Source organism: Tupaia chinensis, unplaced genomic scaffold, assembly GCF_000334495.1.
Source record: "Tupaia chinensis unplaced genomic scaffold, TupChi_1.0 Scaffold138400_2, whole genome shotgun sequence".
Lineage (NCBI taxonomy): Eukaryota > Metazoa > Chordata > Mammalia > Scandentia > Tupaiidae > Tupaia > Tupaia belangeri.
In genome coordinates, this window is record NW_006198298.1 from 500,999 (window position 1) to 520,951 (window position 19,953).

The following is a 19,953-nucleotide window of genomic DNA, read 5'->3' on the forward strand; positions in this document are numbered from 1 at the left end:
TAAAATGACACGATGCTAATGGTTAGCACAAGGTCAGGCACAGCATGGGTGCTCAATATTACTTAGAAATTTAAAGTGAAAAAGTCTTAATGTACTATTTTTGTACATCAAAACACAATTCAATGTTGTAGTTATAAATTCTCCTGAAAGTATCCAAAAACATTTTAAACATGAAAATAAACTTTAACAATCATAAAAAAAATATTTTTATAAGTGGATTTTTTTGTGTTTTAGTTTTAACAAAATAGAATTAAAATTTAGATTCCTTAAAAAAAATTGACCTGGAACCAGCAGTTGGTGTAGTGGCTAAGGCGCTGGACTCCCACATGGCTGACTGAAGTTCAAGTCCTGGACCTTGCAGCTTGAACCTCTTGCCAGGTGTGTGTGTGCATGTGTGCTCAAAATTCCAGGATAAGAATAGAGGGAAAGGGATTTCGGCATGGCCATCCCCCCTAGGGGGTGATTTCGCACTTTCTTTCTATCTCTATCCTCTCTGGCAAGCTCATGAGTCTCATGGAAAAAACCTTTAAAAAAAGTGACCTATGAAAACTGATTTCCTATTAGCTGCCATATGTAAATGTGGATGGCAGGTTCAATACCTTCTCACAAGAGTGATCTGTCAGTACCTTTGGAACTGATTACATTATGATGTACTCCTAAAAACAGAGTTTACCCCTGAAGACAGGATCTGTTCATCTGAAGGCAGGGTCCAACAATTTAGATTTCTGAAGAAGTAGCTCTTACCTGCTCTTGGTAAATTATTATAGTTAGGCAGATTTGAGAAATAATGCTTTAAAGCAACCAAAATGTTATCATATTGAAGATTACTTGATGAACAGCATATCTAATGAAAATCAATTTATCAAGCGTTTAAATAATTTGCATACCTTATCATCACACCTAAGTATTTCTTACCTACAAGTCACAAGGTTTTGTTCTAATTCTCTAGACAGTCCATAAGAGTTGGTAAAACAATAATCACTTTCTCAAAAACTGCTGGTGATTGGGCTTTCATAGCTTTATAGTTGCACATATGTTTTCTTACCAGGAAGCAGGAGAATCATTTAGCAGTTGTATTAAAAATCTAAAAAAATGTAGAATTTATTCAAACAGTCATACTACTTACAAAGTAGTTTTTAAATAGCTATACCAACATTGGTTAGTAGAGTTACTTGCAAAGCTGCCTATATTTCATTAAAAAATTCAATTTATAAAATATTAAGTCAACTCCATGTACAAAGTCTCATTTGCAAATATAATGCAACTAGGAAGGAATTATTTAACTGGATATATAGACATCAAAAAATGTGCATATGTTCATTCTAATTGATCAACTAGTAACAAATCCCTCTAACTTAAAAAAAAAGATAAGCAATGTAATGTCTTTTCAAAAAACATCTTGGAACACTGAAGAAAGTATAAAGTTTTAATAGAAATTTGAAAGAACATTTCATTAAGATTAAAACCATGGACTGTTAGCTACTTTTATTTTTTAGTAAGCGTATCATAGCCCAGCTGCAGTGGTACATGCTGGTAAGATGCTGCTGCTAGCAGGCTGAAGTCATATGGGAGGCTCAGGTTTGATTTCCTCCCACACGCACCTTAAAAAGGTAGACATGTTCCAGCTTCTTGGGAGGCTAAAGCAGGAGAACAGTGACAGAGCAAGACCCCGTTTTGAAATTTAAAAAAAAAGTAGAAGAAAAAGTATCCTACACAGGAAAAACAAAGAAACCCTGCAATCATATTCAAGTGGATTCATTTTTTAAAAGCTGATTAAAACTACCTAACTTAAATGAACTGTTTTTGAACCTCAAGGAATTGATGCAGTATTCAACAATTTATTTAAAAATAAACTTTAACAATTTTAGCATTAGTAAAAACCATTTGTGAACACACAAAAGTAAATTATCAAATCCTATATACACAAGTTGGAAATGGCTCAATACCAAGTCCTTGGTTCCACACTGAACTTCATATTCCCATCTGTATATCAGCAAAGTTGTAGAAGCTGTCTACATCTTCAGGTGCTGTCTCCTTCCTTTCCGATACAAACATCTATTTTAAATATAAAGTAAACAAAAAGAAATACTAATGACCCCAAAATGCCAAGCCCATATTATCTGCAGAACAAAGTCACAAGCTTATCATTTGAAAGAAATTCAAGTACATCACTTATAATAACTAATTGGTAGATTTTCTGCAGGATCCATTTAATATAGTTTCATTAGCCATAATGTAAATAAAGCTCTTTAAAAACACTTATAATTAGGCCTTTGCTTTCAACTGTATTTTATTACACCTGGAAGTTTGCTGTTTAATGTATAGCACTCAATATTATGAAAACTACTGAGTAGGAAGTTTATTTAAGAATACTTAGTTTTCTCTACTTTCTAATAAAAATCTTGATAGGCTGAGAAGCAAAATTTGAGGTTATACTTCTTATTGCTAGAAGGCCAGAGGTTTGGGGACCCCTGAATTAGAAGACATCTAGGTTCTAGTCTAGCTTTATCATAAACTAGCTATATGATGCTAGCAAATTAATAAACCTTCGTAGGATGAATTTCCGTATCTGTAAAATGAGAGTTGGATTAAATAATCTCTTAATCATTCTGCTCTAAAAAGTCCAAATCATATAACCATTTTATCTCTCAGTTTCCTTTTCTATTCAATTTGGTATGTACCCTTGCCTCCGGTACTACTGTGATGATAAAATGGTATAGAAAAGAATACTTTAAAATCTCAAGTTCAAGGAACCATCAGTTAAATTAGAAGATAAAACCAAAATTATTCTCTCGGGTATTTATCCAAAAAAAGTCAATTACATATTTACTCATTTAATTCTCTTTTATATGTTTGATTTTTAAGTTATCTTATTTACATCTGAAATTCTTAGATACAGCAACTTCATGAACATACTTAGAAAATGCCTACATGTAAAAATTTCTAGATATACCTCAAGTTCAATTTTTGGTGAATCATTACTAAATTAATAAAAATGAACTCTGGGCAACAGAATAATCTGTCTAAAGAATATAATCTTAGAGGGACCAACAGTTAGCATAATGGCTATGTCGCTGGACTCCCACAGTCGACTGCGGTTCGCGTCCCTGACCCGGTGGCTTAAAACTCACGCCAGGCGCATGTGCGTGTGTGCCCAAGATCCCGAGAGGAGAATGGAGGAGAAGGGATTGCGGCATGGCCATCCCCCCTGGGGGGAGATTTCTCGCTTTCTGTCTCTCTGTCTCTATCTGTCTGGCGAGCACACACGCCCTATAGCAAAAACCTCTCCAAAAAAAATAAAAAGAATATAATCTTAGAAATGAAATATTTTCCAACATACTAGCATTTTTAAAAATGCAAGGGCTCAGAGACATTTGATGAGACTTTTCTTCTTCATCCATGATTGAGTATGTGTGCATCTACGTAAGAGTGAGAGAGAGACTGGGAGATGGAGGGATAGAGGGAGGAGCACCCTTTACAGGGTCTAGTCATGCTGCAATCCCTTTCCTCTAGTATTCTAGTCTATCAGATCTTGGGCACTTGTGCATGTGCCCGGGATGTTTCAGGTCAATCTGGCTGGAGATTTGATCCATGTGAGATCCAGTTTCTGTCTTCCTTTTTTTAAAATTTTGCCAGAGGGCACTTGAACTCACCATGGGGCATGGTCATGTTACAATCCCTTTTCCTCCACCTCTCCTTTTAGGATTTTTGGGCATACATGTGCACATGCCCAGCATGTTTTTCAAGCTGCCAGGTCCAAGACTCAAATTACTCAGCTGGCCTTGTGGGATCTAGTCATCTTAACTACCATGCCACTGGCTGGTCCCTCCTAGAGAGAAACTGTAGGAAATTACTGCTGTGCCATGGAGCTGACCCCTCCATGAGACTTTTTGCTTGAGAAATATATGTGCTATTAGATATTTTTAATAAGTAGATTTTTATTACATAATTATTCTATGCAAATAAAGTTTCAGTCTGGCAAAAAAAGAAAGAAAGAAAGAAAGAAAAAAAAAACTTAGTTCCCAATTAGTTATTATAGATTCTAAAAATCATGATCAGCTTTTTATTTATTTGTTTTAATATCAAGTAACTCCAGAATTAAAAGTACTATTTGATTGTAAGAAAGAGGAGATGTACATGCTGGGTTCCTTTGTGTACCTCTGATCCTGGTTGGCTGGGAATGCTAGCAAGAGGATCAATGTTAGACCTGGTTAAGAAGGTCTAATTTTTAAACTTATGATTGTCTGTTAACAATCAGTCTCTTTCTTTATCTCTCTCTCTCTCTCACTTTCATGAAATAAACAAATGAATAAACTTAAAAAAGAGAGAGAACATAAAATCAAAGTTCAGATTAAAATATGTCAATTAAATCATATACCTTGGTCCCACTGAATATTTCATTTACAATAAGTTGACATCCTTCTACGACACCATCTCCATTAAACTCCAAGCCGATAACAGGACCTATAAGCAAACCCAAGAAGTATTTTCTTAACATGAATACAAATAAATTCTAAAATTAATCTTTTAATTCTTCCCTAAAGAATCCCCAGCATCTCCTTTGGGGGTGAGAGAAAAGGAAGAGGAAAGTAAACAGACAGGAAAGATCACCTCGGTTTCTTCCTACTCTAATCACAAATCAAATTAATATAGAGTCTCTTCACATGATGAGTAGCTTCAATGCTATAGGAGGACTAGTGTCATATTTTCCAGGTGCTGTAAATAGTCTGGCTTTTCCGGTTTTCATTCTTCTATTAAAAAAACCTCAGAAACTCCATGCATTTACCAGTACAAAGAAGAGTTGACAAAATAGCAAATAAGATCAAAAGCAATCCAAGTCAACATAAGTAGGTTTTGCCAGGCAGCCAGTCTTGCTTCCAACCCTTACTTACCAGCCAAGTTCTGAGCAACCAATAATGGAGCTAAGCCAAATAGGAATTGAGGCCAGGCACCAAAAGTAATGGCCATCTGAAAATATTTTCCTTAAGTGTATTTTAAAGCTACATTCTAGAAACAAAGACCAAGTTTCTATTTTTTAATCCCCTGAATTGAATTTTTGTGCTTCCTTTCCATACATAAATTTGAACACTTTTACAACCAACCATACTTCAAATCCTGGGGTAAAGATACATGATTTAATCTTTGGTCAGCTTGGATTGGAATGTAGCACTGGCATTAGTGGTGTCAAATTGGTGGCAAGCATAACCATATGTTAGCCAAGCAAAATATACCCTTCCATTTGGTTAACATTTATTTAACTATTACTATATTCCTAATAGATTTGTTTTTTGTCTCCTACAGTGACAAAGAAGTCCTGACCCCCAGGAAATCATAAATCTCCTGGAAAAAGATGTAAACCCATCAAACAAATACAAAACAACACAGAATAATGAAGTATGAAGTAATGAAATACTAAGGTGAATGAATATGAAATACTAAGCTGAACAGAGTCATGTACCACAGGACAAGGCACAAGAATGAGAAAGAAAAGGTCACACTATACTGGGCACCAAAATAATTGCAGGCTTCTGACTTAATACAGAAAAGGCAGGATATGTAACAATCAGCTGTACACTTAGATGCAGAGAATGAATTAAAGCATGAGTTTTATTTATCATCACAGTGAATAGATCTAGATAAGTACTGGGTAAAGAAAAGGTAGCTGGTTTCTTGCTCTCAGCAAGGCTCTGTGGACAAGGTATGTAATAAGAAGGTATTAAACAAAACAAAAGATGAAGGAGTTTCAAGGGGGAACAATTCTAAAGGGAGGCTTATAGAAAAAGCTTCTTATATCGGAGTGCCTACGCCAACCCATAAATCGCTTCAGAAAGTTTGATTCTGATATAAAAATATAAATATTAAGGAAGAAAAACACAAAAAATGTCACTTATAGGAGTAGAGATGGGGCAAGGTAGAGGGGATAAGGATGGACATGAAACTTAGCTGAATGTCCCTTGTCATATAATTTTTATATTGATAGCATGCAATTACTTCAACAAAACAACATTAAATAAAAAAACACAATTGAAAAAAGCAGTCTCTAAAAATAAAAACAAACAAATGAGTCTAGCTGTGTAAGTTAGTAAGTAGTATGACCACAAAGACAAAAGTATTCCAACCAACCTTACTAGGTAATATTTTGCCTGTATACCCTCAGTGGTAGATAGTCTAAGGACAAAAAAGAAAGAAATCTTAAAGCTTCATTCAGTAATCTCATTTTTAGTAGTAAAATTTGCTGCTATTCTGAAACTATGACATGCAAGTTACAGGATAAGTCAAAGCAAATGAACTGATAATACTGTAAAAATCCAAGGTTTTCAGATAAAAGTATTATAAATCTAAAATTATAAAATTCAAGAAAAAAGCTTTATACTGACTATGAGTTAATAATTATTAAAGGTAGATGTAGGTAGGTATGGGAATTCATTATACTATTTTTAATGTTTAAAAATTCCCATTAAAAATGAAAGATCTGACTGGCAAGGTTGGAATGTGCTTGAAAGTGAAGGGCCTCTAATACATTTTATAATAAAGCAAAAGAAAAGCATAGAATCTTAAATTTCCATTTTAAAAGGTCAATGTGAACTCATGATCTTTTTTCCTTTCTTAAAAAAAGTTTCTAGCTATGACCACTGAAAAACCCTAAATGAAATGACAGCCCAGTAGTAATACATAATCTCTAATATATGTTTCTAAATATCACTCCCTCCCCACCACCAAAAATAAAAATAATTTCCCACTTAAAAGTAGTAAGTCATCTTGGGTAGGCTTTGCAGCACAGCAGTTGAGTACAGTGTATGGAGAGGAGGATTCCACATGTCTGGCCCTAGTTGCCTAAAAAATATGCTGGGTGCATGTGTGTTCATTCCCAAAATCCTGATGGGAAGGAGAAAATGAAGAAAAATTATTGCAGCATGACAAAGCTCCATTGGAGGGGTGTTTTCTGACAACTAAAATAATTAACAAAGAAACAAATAAATAAACAAACAAATAACCAACCAACCAACCAATCCGAACTAAGTCATATTAGAAAAATGGATGGTTCCATGTTTGTGGCAAGAAATGCACTAAGTTCAACCTGGAACATGTTGAATCAAAAAGTAATCACAAGGGGGACCAGCAGTTAGTGTCATGGCTATGTTGCTGGACTCCCACGTAGTCGACCGCGGTTCGCGTTCCGGACCTGGTGGCTTAAACTCATGCTGGGCGCGTGTGCATGCATGCCCAAGATCCCGAGAGGAGAATGGAGGAGGAGGGATTGCGGTGTGCCCCCGCCCCCAACAGGGGGTGATTTCTCGCTTTCTATCTCTCTATCTGTCTCTCTGTCTGGTGAGCGCACATGCCCTATAGTAAAAACCTCCTAAAAAAAAGAAAAAGAAAAAATAATCAAAAAGCAGTCTAGGCCATGGGCCAGGGTAGTCATGCACACTGAAGAGAAGCTATTGCTGCCTCCATTGCGACCGAGGCCTAGCAGAGCTGTTAGCACCACTGCCACCCATCCTGGAGCAGCCCTGGGCCCTCCTGCTTGCGTTTAGATCTTTAGAAAATACCATGTCTAGGGACCAGCAGGTGGCATAATCGTTACATTGCTGGACACCACGTAGTCAACCATGGTTTGAGTCCTGGACCTGGCAGCTTAAAATTCATGTCAGGCATGTGTGTGTGTGTGTGTGTGTGTGTGTGTGTGTGTGTGTGTGTCTGTGCCCAAAATCCTGAGAGAAGAATGGAGAAGGGAATGTGGCATGGCCATCCTCCCTGGGAGGTGATTTCTTGCTTTCTGTCTCTGCTTCTCTGGTGAATGCATGCTCCATATAGCAAAAATCTCTCTAAAAACAAAAAAAGAAAAAAAAATACAATGTCTAATGGTTATGAAGACCACGTAGTCAAAGACTGCAGGATGACATTGGGAGAATGAATTCAACTGTCAACTACCTCCCTAAGAACATGTCCCAAGATGACTTACAAAGTCTATACAGCAGTATTATTGAAGCTGAATCTGAAAAACTCATTTGGGATAAAGTGGTAGGACACAGCTTGAGGTATGGCTTTGTGAATCACATGACTGTGAAGGACACAATGTACTCAATGCTGAATGGCCTGAGGCTCCAGTCAAAGACCATTAAGATGCACGTGTGCACGAGCTCCAAGGTTATCAAAGATGAGAACTTGTACATCAGGGGGCTCTGGAAGACCATGACCCAGAAGGATACGGAAGGTGTGTTCTCTGAGTAGGAATGAATCAACTCATGGGTCCTGGTGATCAGACCACAGGTTTGTCCAGAGGGGCTGTGTTTATCTAGCTTGACCAACAGTGGGAAGCAGAAGAGGCCAATCTCAATGGTCATAAACTCCCAGGTTCCTCTAAGCCCATTACAATGATGTTCACGGTCAATCTTAACCAGAACAAAAACATGGCACTTCTCTCCCAACACTACCTTTGCTGACTAGACAGTTCGGAGGCCCTATTGATCACTAGGTGCAGAGAATCAGGTTCTCCCCTATGGGTACAGACCACATGAGCTGGGTTTTCTGGTGTCAGTATGCTGGGAAACTTCTCTTCAGGCTGATACATCTTCATTTATAACCTTAGGCAAGATACTCATAAAGGCAGATATATGGCCCCTTTGGCACTGTCACCAATGTGAAAGTGATTCACAATTTCAACACCAACAAGTGTAAGAGGTTTGGTTTTGTGATAATGGCAAACAACAACGAAACTGCAATGGCAATAACAAGTCAGAACAGCTACTGCCTGGGGGACAGGTTTCCTTTAAAAACAAGTCCCACAAATAACTCACTCAAACTTTTTTTTTTTGGTATGTAATAATTAAGAGTGAAGAAGTTGTACTTTTTTGTTACTGTACAATGCATTTTGCACCAATTTTCACAAGTACTTGTCTTGTCTAAATGAGAAATGAACAGGTTGGTTTTCATATTCTGGGGAACAACAATCATGCTCAAAATGTTTGAGATCCCACAGTTAGACCAATTTTGAATTTCCTGAGGTATTTATTTTAAAATATATATTAGACAGAAACCTAAAGTAGTCTGCACTGACTACTAGTCCCTCTGAATGATGAAATAGAAGCATGCTTTAATTTCTAAGACTGTCTAATGCTTGTTATATTCAGTGTCGCCACAAACTGGCTAAGAAAAAAAACATATATATGATCTTTTAGTTTTAGTTGGAATCTAGAGATATTAGATGTTGAGTTGTACATCCTCAACCACTTCAACATTTTAAATGATTTGTGTATTGGCTGAGAGGAAATTGCTTTCCAAGCAGGTCCTACAGTCACCTCCTGCTTACTCAGTTCCGGGCTCCGCAGAGCGGTCCCGGGGTAAGCCACTGGTTCATCTGATGGGGCTGTGACTGGGAAAGGAGGCTGCATGCCTGGCCGAGCCCTCCAGAGAAGGACATCAACGTGTTAAATAAGCCCAGGCACACACAGGAACAGACCAGAGAGTTTTAGGGAAACTCCAGTATATTCCAGAGTCAGATGCAGGCTCCAGGCATGCCTGAAGATATGTTGTTACTCCGCCATTCCAAATTTCTGTCCACACATTGCATGCACAGTACCCCACATGCTGGATACTGTCGTTCCCCATAACTTGGCCAGTATCTGAAAGCATTTAAAATAGCTTGAATGCAAATGGTAGCTCTCTCTATTTTTTTGAGGTTTTTGCCTGAAGGCACATGTGCTTATTGGAGAGAGAAACGGACACGGTGAGAGGGAAATAGAGAAATCACCCTCTGGGGGAGGCCTTCCACAATCCCTTCTCCACTTTCCTCCTTCAGCATGCATGCACATGTGCCCAGTGTGATTTTCAAGTCACTGGGTCTGGGACTTGAACCACAGTAGGCCATGTGAGAACCCAGTGATGTAACCACTATGTCATCTGCTAGTCCCACTCTATTTTTTAATAATACATAAACATTTTGGCATTGTATTTCTTGCATACCTTCTTAGGAGTGCTAGTGTGTGTGTGTGTGTGTGTGTTTTTCCTATTTTAGTCAGATTTTGTTTTGGAATTTTGCTTTTCTATGAACACTTAGCAGAAAAGCACTTACTTCTTGCCAGTTATCCATTAACAAAGACCTTTGATTTGTTTTTTTAAAGATTAACTCTAAAAGATCTCTTCATAACTGCCTTGACATTTTGGGTTGTTCTGTTCCTGTTAATTTTCTTCTGCCTTTCTGTATTTTTCATTTGTTTTTATTTTGGCATTTAAGACCATTTAATTTGATTTTATTTTGCTAGTAAAAAACAAGCAACGAAGCTATCAAAGGCCAATGGGGTTATATCAAAAGGACACAAAGCCAGTATGATAGGGCTCCCAATGGCCAGAGATGAGAAACAGTGAGATCAGAAGAAATAATGATGGTGTTTTATTAAAACATACTGAATATATAAAAAGTCATGAGTTTATAATGATATCTAGAAAAAAGAGAGTGAGAGAAACAAAAACTCACTGGATACCATTGGAGGTTGCCAGGGTACCAAATTCATTATTCTGAAAACTGGTGCATATTTTCCCTTTATTCTGCTCTTTTATAGAAAGCATATTTCAAGTTAACCAAACAGCTCTAGTGTACAAGGAGAAGCCCCATTAACATCCAATTTTTAAAACTGTATTTATTATTATTATTTATACATTCAATCGCTATACATTATTTAGCTTATAAAGAGAATTTACCCAACATGAACTACACCTCACACCAGTCCAGTTGAGGATACTATACACATTATCATTGACAGGTAATAAACCAATTAATAAATGTAGAGGTAGTGACACAATTAGAAAATGATCACTTTGTAATTCCTACTGAAGTAGGGTTTCAAGCAATAATCAATGGTTTTAGCATCCCACAGGCTGACAGGATCTCTAAAATGATAAGTCTTACCACCAGAACCCACTGATCAAGCTAAGCAACAAACATTATGTGCCTTCTCATTTAAAAGCAAGAGGAAATAATGCCACCTATAAAGTATTCTTACCAAAAAACAAACAAACAAACAAAAAAACCAGTGTAAAACAAGCTTTAATCTGTTATGCTGTGAGAAAAGTCATAAAATATATATATTTTTGGACAGTTTTTGCTATAGGGCACGTGCTCTCACCAGAGAGAAATAGAGAGACAGAAAGCGAGAAATCACCTCCCGAGGGAGGATGCCATGTCGCAATCCCTTCTCCTCCATTCTCCTCTCGGGATCTTAGGCACATGCAGGTGCAAGTTTAAGCCACTGAGTCTGGGACTTGAACCGCGGTCGACTACATGGGAGTCCAGCGACACAGCCATTACACCAACTGCTGGTCTCTACTTTTCTGTTTTCTATGAAAAATCCATCATGACTTTCCTGACAACACAATAACTTCTAGTCTACAAGAAATGTAAAGAAACAGGGCACTGGACTCCCACATGGCCAACTGTCATTCGAGTCCTGGACCTGGTGGCTTGCTTTCTCACTTTCCCTCTCTCTCTCTCTGTCCCTCTCTGGTCAAATTAAAATCAATGAGTGCATAAGTAAAGTTAAATAAATAATTACTTATAAAAAATAAAATAAATGTAAAGAAACATTAAACTCCTTGAATGCTATAGGACAACTGATAAAGTTTTTTTTCACAAGACAAAGACATGGGGACTGGCCCCTTATTTCAGTGGTTAAGAGAGCCAGATCCCACATGGCCTACTGTGGTTTGAATCTTGGCTTAGGCAGCCTAAGTAACATGTCAGGGATATAATTACGCATGGCCAAAATCCTGATGGGATGGAGAATTGGACGAAAAAGGATTGCAGCATGACCACACCCCATTTGTGCATTCTTTCTCTGGCAAGTGCACATGACCTCTGGCAATTAAGAAAAAAAAGAGTCAAAATTATTAAAAACAATAATAAAAAGAGACAAAGGCATGAAACAAAAGCAAAATGGGAAATATCTGTTTTTGATTAAGAAAAGATATGGGGACCAGCAGTTAGCATAATGGCTATGTCGCTGGACTCCCACGTAGTCGACCGTGGTTCGAGTCCCGGACCCGGTGGCTTAAACTAGCGCCGGGCGCGTGTGAGTGCATGCCCAAGATCCCGAGAGGAGAATGGAGGAGAAGGGATTGCAGGGTGGCCATCCCCCCTGAGGGGTAATTTCTCGCTTTCTGTCTCTCTGTCTCTCTGTCTCTCTCTGTCTATCTGGCGAGTGCACGCACTCTATAGCAAAAACCTCTCAAAAAAAAAGAAAAGAAAAGAAAAGAAAAGATATGATACAAAATGACCAAATACAATGAGTGGCCCTACTGTAGTTCTGGGTTAACTGTAAAAATACATAAAGAACTATTTCAGGGGCAGCTCCATAGCACAGCAGTTAAAAAAACTATGCAGACGGGACCAGCAGTTAGTGTAATGGCTATGTTACTGGACTCCCATGTAGTCGACCGTGGTTCGAGTCCTGGACCTGGTGGCTTAAACTCATACTGAGCGCGTGTGTATGCATGCCCAAGATCCCAAGAGAAGAATGGAGGAGAAGGGATTGTGGCATGGCCATCCCTGCCCCCTGCCCCAGGCGGTGATTTCTCACTTTCTGTCTCTCTGTCTCTCTCTGTCTTCCTGGCAAGTGCGCGCACCCTATAGCAAAAACAAAACTATGCAGATGAAGATGGATCCCATATTGCTGATCAGAGGTCCCTGCCCCAATAGCATGAAAAATACATCAGGTGCATGTTTTCCCAGGATCCTTACAGAATGAAGAACTGGAGCAAAAAGGATTGGAGGCCCTTTTGGGAGTCCCTTCTCCCCACATACATGTATTCTCTGGCATTAAAAAAAGTTTTAGAGAATTAGAGAAATTTCTATAGTAAAAAATTATTCTGTAAGATGTGATAATGTATTGTGGTTACTTAATAAATGATCTGTTTTTAATTTTGTTTTAAGACAGTCACTAAAATATGACAGATCTTCAAAAAGTTCATGAAAATCACATTATGAAAAAAATTATGCATGGATTTCAAATTTTCTTTTGCACCAAAACTCATAGTTTAATTTTCCCATGAATATTTTGAATTCCTTTCACATTTAAGCATGAAATGATAGGAAAAATCAAAATTTGATTAAAATATTTTAGCCAAAAAAGAGATAATGGATTTTTTTTAAGAGAGATTTTTGCTACCGGGCATGTGTGCTCTCTGGAGAGACAGAGAGTGAGTAATCACCCCTTGGAGGGATGGCCACATCACAATTCCTTCTCCTCCATTCCCCTCTCAGGATTTAGGGCATGCATGTACACATGCCCAGTGTGAGTTTTAAGCTGCTGGGTCTGGGACTTGAAGTGTGACTGGCCATGTGGGAGTTTAGCAACATAACCATTATGTCATTTTCTGGTCTTGATAATGGATTTTTTTAAAGCATGGCAAAAAAAAAAAAAAAAAAAAAAAGGATGGATCTGGGGTGGGTACACATGGTCCACTGTATTCTCTACTTTTTATTTCCCAGAGAGATTTTTGCAGTAGGGCACGTGTGCTTGCCAGAGAAACAGAGAGAGACAGAGAGACAGGAAGCAAGGAATCACCCCCAAGAGGCAATGGCCACACCACAATCCCTTTTTCTCTAGTCTCCTCTCAGGATCTTGAGTACACATGCACACGTGCCTGGTGTGAGTTTCAAGCCACCAGGTCCGGGACTCAAACCGACTCAAACCGTGGTGGACTCTGTGGGGGTCCAGCAACGTAACCATTATGCCATCTGCTGGCCCCATGTACTCTCTACTTCTGAACACAGATAGTACATTTGAAAATTTGCAAAAAGAATTTTAACACATATGAATAATCTTTAAAACTACATACTTTTTAAACAGTCCTACTTGTCTATTTAATGATGACTACAATGACTATGATTCTTTCAAACCAAACTATAAGATCCACAAGGATCACTGGTCATGTTTTTAGTGTTTTAATGTGAATATCTTATTCAAAAAGGTTGTAGTAACTTTAAATATTTTAGCTGTCATGAAAAATTGTGATGTTGAAGTAGACAAAAAAGATTCCCAGATGTCTTATCTAGCAAACAGTTTTGAGTTACATAATATGACCTTGGACTAAGTCACCATCACGTCTCAAGCAGATTATAGTAACAGCCTCCTAACTGGTCTCTCTGCTTGTGCCTCACAACAACCAGAGTAATAGGAGTTACATTTTAAAAGGGCCATGGCATTCTTCTGCTCCAGGATCACTAGTAATATATGATCTATATTTTTCTTATTTATTTAATTTTTTTTTTTTTTTTTTTACTGGAGAGGTTTTTGCTGTAGGGTGCGTGCGCTTGCCAGAAAGAAAGAAAAAGAACGAAAGCGAGAAGAAATCACCCACCAGGGAGAATGGCCATGCTGAAATCCCTTCTCTTCCATTCTTCCTCTTGCAATTTTGGGCATGCCCATATATACACCCAGTATGATTTTCAAGCTGCTGGGCCTGCAACTTGAACCAGAGTCAACCAGGTAGAACCCAGGACCTTAATTTCCACATTGCCTGCTCGTTCTTATATTTTTAACTGCTCTAAAAATAACTGACAGTTCAAAGTAGTATTAGCAATGTATTAGGTATCCATAATATATGGAATGTTAAAACATATGACAATAATGACACAGGAATGGAAGAATTGTTAATATCATCAGGTACTTATGCTACAGGTGAAGTTGTATTTATTTTAAGACTGGGACCAGTAGATGGCGTAATGATTACATCGCTCAATTCCTACATAATTGACCGCAGTTCAAGTCTCAGACCCAGTGGCATGAAACTCATGTTCAGCACATGTGCGTGCATGCCCATAACCCCATGAGGAGAATGGAGGAGAAGGGACTGCAGTGTGTACTCCAAACTTGGGGAGTGGGGGTAGGGATTTCTTGCTTTCTGTCTCTCTGTCTTTCCAGTGAGTGCACACACCTTATAGCAAAAATCTCTCTTAAAAAAAAAAGAGGTTCGGGAACCAGCAGTTAGCATAATGGCTGTGTCGCTGGACTCCCACGTAGTCGACCGCGGTTCGCGTCCTGGACCTGGTGGCTTAAAACTCACGCCGGGCGCGTGTGCGTACGTGCCCAAGATCCCGAGAGGAGAATGGAGGAGAAGGGATTGCGGCGTGACCATCCCCCCTGGGGGGTGATTTCTCGCTTTCTGTCTCTATGTCTCTCTCTGTCTGTCTGGCGAGCGCACGTGCCCTATAACCTCTCCAAAAAAAAAAAAAAAAGAGGTTCAAATTATTTAAAAATATCAGCTATAAAACTAAAGGAGGGACAGTCCAAGTGCAGGGGTTAAACACTGTACAGAAGAGTCCGGATCCCACATGGGTAACCAGGGTTTGTATCTTGGTGGCTTACATGCTAAGTCAATGTGCACACATCCAGAATCTTGACAGGATGGAGAACCAAAGGCAATAGGATTGCGGTGTGAGTAAGCCCTTTTGAGGCCTTTCTCCTTCTCTCTTCTTTTTCTTGTGGGAGCATACACACCCTCTGGCATAATAAAGGGAAAAAAAAACTAAGGCAACCATTAAATAAGTTTTAGAAAACGGTGCCCGTGGGTGGTGTTGTAGTTGGGCCACTGGACTCCCACATGGCCAACCACAGTTCAGGTCCTAGACTAAGGAGCTTGAGGGTCAAACCAGGTTCATGTGTGTAGATGCTGAGGGTCCTGGGAGGAGAATGGAGGAGAGAAGAGTGTGGCATGGCCATCTTTCCTGGAGACTGATTTCTTGCTGTCTGTCTCTGTCTCTCTTTCCAGTGAGTGCCTGAGCCCTATGGCAAAAACCTAGGGGAAAAAACAGAAAAATAAGTATAAATAATAAATCAATATAGGATATTACATGAAATCATAAAAAATGCTCAATTAAACAAAAAAAGGAAGTAATAAGAACAAATGGAACAGAAATCAACTAGCAGGATGATTTTTATCCAGTAATGTCAATAATCCCTTATAACATGAATGGTTTAAACACAGCAGATAAAAGAGACTGTCAGACTATACTGGAAAGTACAAACAAACTATATGTGGTCTAAAAAAAATTTACTTTAAATATACAGACTTGATCGGTTAAAACGGATAAATTCCTCTCTCTCTCTTTCTCTCTGGCTAGCCCATATACACTATGGAAATTTTAAAAAATCAAAAAAGAAAGGGAAAAAACACTGAAACAACTAACCAAACAAAGCTGGAATAGCTATAATAATTTCAGACAGGGTAGATTTCAGAATAGGAAGGTTATCAGAGAAAAAGAGGGCCATTACATAATGACAAATGATTCTCCAAGAAGACATAAGATTCCTATGTGCATATGTACCTAACAATATGGCTTTGTATACGAAAGGCAAAAACTTGATACAACCTAAAAAGAGAAATAGACAAATCCACAATTACAGTAGGAGACTTCACTCCTCTCTCATTAGTTTATGGAACAAGTAGGCAATAAATGAGCAAAGATAAACAAGATGACCTGAATGGCACTATCAACCAAATTGACCCTAGTGGATATTTAAAGAGCACTCTACTAAACAAGAGCAGATTACACATTTTTCTCATATGCATATACAATATTCAAGACAGATCATATTCTGTGCCATAAAGCTAACTTCTACTAATTAAAGAAAACAAGAATTAATATAAATGTGATGTTTTGGGCCATAACAAAATTAATATAGAAATCACTAACAGAAATAAATCTGGATGATACCAGATATTTGGAAATTAAACAGTATATTAGGTTTGGGGAAAGTTATGACATAGTTTTCTATGTTTTTCTATGTAAAAATGCATCATGACTTTCCTGACAACCCAATAGTTCTGAACAATCTATGATCAAATGAAAAGTCTCAAGGAAAACTAACATTATTTTTAACTAAATCAGGGGTCAACATGCTTTTTCTCTAGAGGGCCAGAAAGGAAATACTTTATGCTTTTAGGTCAAACAATATCTGTCACAATTAATCAACTCTGCTGTTGTAGCACAAAAGCAGCAAAACATAAATAAAAGAATGAATGTGGCTGTGCTCCAATAAAATCTCATTTACTAAAGCAGGCAATGGGTCATATTTTGCCAAAACCCCAATTAAGTGAAAATAAAAATATAATATGAAAATATGTAGGATGCAGCTACAAAAGTGCTTTAAGGAAAAAAAAATTTTTTTAGAGGTTTTTGCTATAGGGCGCGTGTGCTCACCAGAAAGACAGAAACAGAGAAACAGAGAGCGAGAAGTCCCCTCCCAGGGGGGATGGCCACGCCGTAATCCCTTCTCCTCCATTCTCCTCTCGGGATCTTGGGCATGCATGCACACGCGCCCAGCATGAGTTTAAACCACCAGGTTTGGGACTCGAACCGCGGTCTACTACATGGGAGTTCAGCGACATAGCCATTACACTCACTGTTCATCCAAGAAAAATTTTAACATTAAATAGTTGATCTTCATAATTTGCAGATTCCTTAATTAGAAATTTGCCTACTTGCTAAAATTAATTTATAAGCCCCCAAATCAACAGTTATTTGTGGACATGCACAGAGTAGTAAAAAATTTGAACTGTCCAACATGCATGCTCCCAGATGAAGTGGATTTAGGCAATGATTTGACTTCTTGTTTGTGTTTCTTTTTCTTCTTTTTTTTAATATATAGGTTTTTGCCATATGGCATGTGCACTTCCTAGAGACAGACAGAGACAGGGCAAGTGAGAAATCACCCCCTTGGAAGGATGGCCATGTAGTAATCCCTTCTCCATTCTCCTCTGAGGATATTGGGCATGCGTGTACATGTGCCTAGCATGAGTTTCAAGCCACCGGGGCTGGGACTCAAACTGCAGTCAGCCATGTGGGAGTCCAGTGCCCTAACCACCATGTCACCGGCTGATTATCTTTCTTCCCTCCCTCCTTCCATTCCTTTTTTTTTTTTTTTTGCCAGAGGGTACATGCACTCATGAGTCAGAGAAAGAGAGAAGGAGAAAGCACTCTTCAATGAGGTGTGGTCACACTGCAATCTCTTCTCCTCCACTTCTCCATCTTGTGGCATTTAGGGCACACATGCATACATGTCCAATGTGTTTCTCAAGCTGCTGGGGCCAGGATTTGAACCCCACTGTTGGACATATGGGACTCAGCTCCATTAACCACCACCAGGCCACAGAGCCAGCCCTTGTTTCAGTTCTTATACTACAAGCGGGTATCCTGTACACCATCTATGTGGGTCCATATCTTTCCGCATTTTTGTGTTGCTGACTTCACTTTTGAGATGGTTCCCCAATAAAATGAAACACTCTGAGTAGCTGACCCACAAGGAAATGGGTTCCAGTTTTGAGCCCAGAAACCTCTGAGTTTGCTGGGCATGCATGTGCCCATGATATAGGGCTGGCTGACACAAGGGGTGCATCATTATTCAAGATCCTGTTGGGAGTGGTATTTCTCTCTCTCTTGCTCATTAAATAAATAAATAATAAACTTTAAAACCACAGTTAAGAGTCTCAGACCTAGTGGACTGAAAATCATGCTGGGCACATGTGTGCTTATGCCCCAAATCCTAAGAGGAGACTGGAGAAGAAAGGATTGAGGCATGGCCATCCACCCTGAGGGGGGATGAGTTCTCACTTCCCCTCTGTTTCTCTCTCTCTCTCTCGAGAGTGTGCACATGCCCTGTGGCAAAAAAAAAAAAAAACTCACTAAAGAAAAAGCCCCCCAAACAGTGTTAGTCTTCCTAAGCTGAGGAAGGCTGTGCTGTGTCTCATGAGAAAATGTGTGTGTTATATAAGGTATGCTTAACCATGAGGTAATAGTGCTGTTGGCTGTGAGTTCAATGTTAATGAATCAGCAATATACACTATTGGATTGTCAGAAAAGTCATGACACATTTTTGCATAGAAAAATAAGTCATGACTTTTCCAAACACCTGACAAATAAGGTATCTTTAGATAGAAATATACATAAATAAGGTTATTTATCAGTTAATGAAAATACTGTTGATTGGAGACCTGCAAGAATCGAATCCTGCATTTGTCCTAGGAGTAGCAACTTAGTATTTGCAAAAAATGGTAGCTTTATGGGACATAATTACCATGAATTATGAGAATTAATTGTATTAGAAAAGAAGAAATACATAAACTTAGTAACACTTCACTTCACAGGTAATGTTACGTATATCTTATTGCATCACATCAGGAGAAACACATCAGGCTGTCTGTCAGTGATGCTAAATTTGACCCTTTTATTAACATGGTGATCACCAAATCTCTGTTGTTAAGGTACACTTACCCTTTAAACTAGAATGCAGAAATATCCTATTTCTTTGTAGCTTTTACCCCAATAGTTTCCTTTTATTATTTTTCTTTAGGTTTCTACCATAGGGTGCTCACCAGAGAGAGAGAAAGAGACAGAGAGAGGGAAAGTGAGAAATCATCTCCCAAGGGAGGATGGCCATGCCACAATCCCTTTTCCTCCATTCTCCTTTCAGGATTTTGGGCACGCATACACTCATGCCCAGTGTGAGTTTCAAGCCACCAGGTCCAGGACTAAAACCACAGTCTGTCTTTTGGCAGTCCAGTGATGCCACCTGCTGGCCCCAACCCCAACAGTTTTAACATCCACTGAAAATATTGGGTTGTCAGAACAGTCATGATGCATTTTTGAATAAAAACCACAGAAAAAAATATGTCATGACTGTTTTGACAACTCAATATATTTGTCTTAAGTCTTGGATCATCAGAAAAGTTATGACATATTTTTTCATGTTTTTCTATGCAAAAAATGCATTATGACTTTTCCAATGACCCAATAATTATTACACTGGGGTTTAGAAATGATGATTTTTCAAAGTCAATTTGACATTTAACAGTTCACAATATTCAGTAAAGAGCAAATGGGGACCAGCAATTAGTATAATGGCTATGTCACTGGACTCCCATGTAGTCAACTGCGTTGAGTGTCCTGAACCCAGTGGC

At 38.5% G+C, this 19,953-nt stretch overlaps 1 protein-coding gene and 1 pseudogene across 1 annotated transcript in view; one reads left to right on the forward strand and one right to left on the reverse strand.

Annotated features, from left to right (window-relative positions):
• Window positions 1–457: 457 nt before the first annotated feature.
• RP2 (RP2 activator of ARL3 GTPase) overlaps window positions 458–19,953 on the reverse strand; it is a 46,784-nt gene continuing 27,288 nt past the window's right edge. Inside the window, 2 exon segments of the mRNA XM_006161277.3 lie at window positions 458–2,055; window positions 4,379–4,464. Of these exon segments, the coding sequence (XP_006161339.1) occupies window positions 1,972–2,055; window positions 4,379–4,464 (170 nt within the window). The 3' untranslated portion in view covers window positions 458–1,971.
• On the forward strand, window positions 7,856–14,088 carry LOC102476698 (ELAV-like protein 1 pseudogene; annotated as a pseudogene).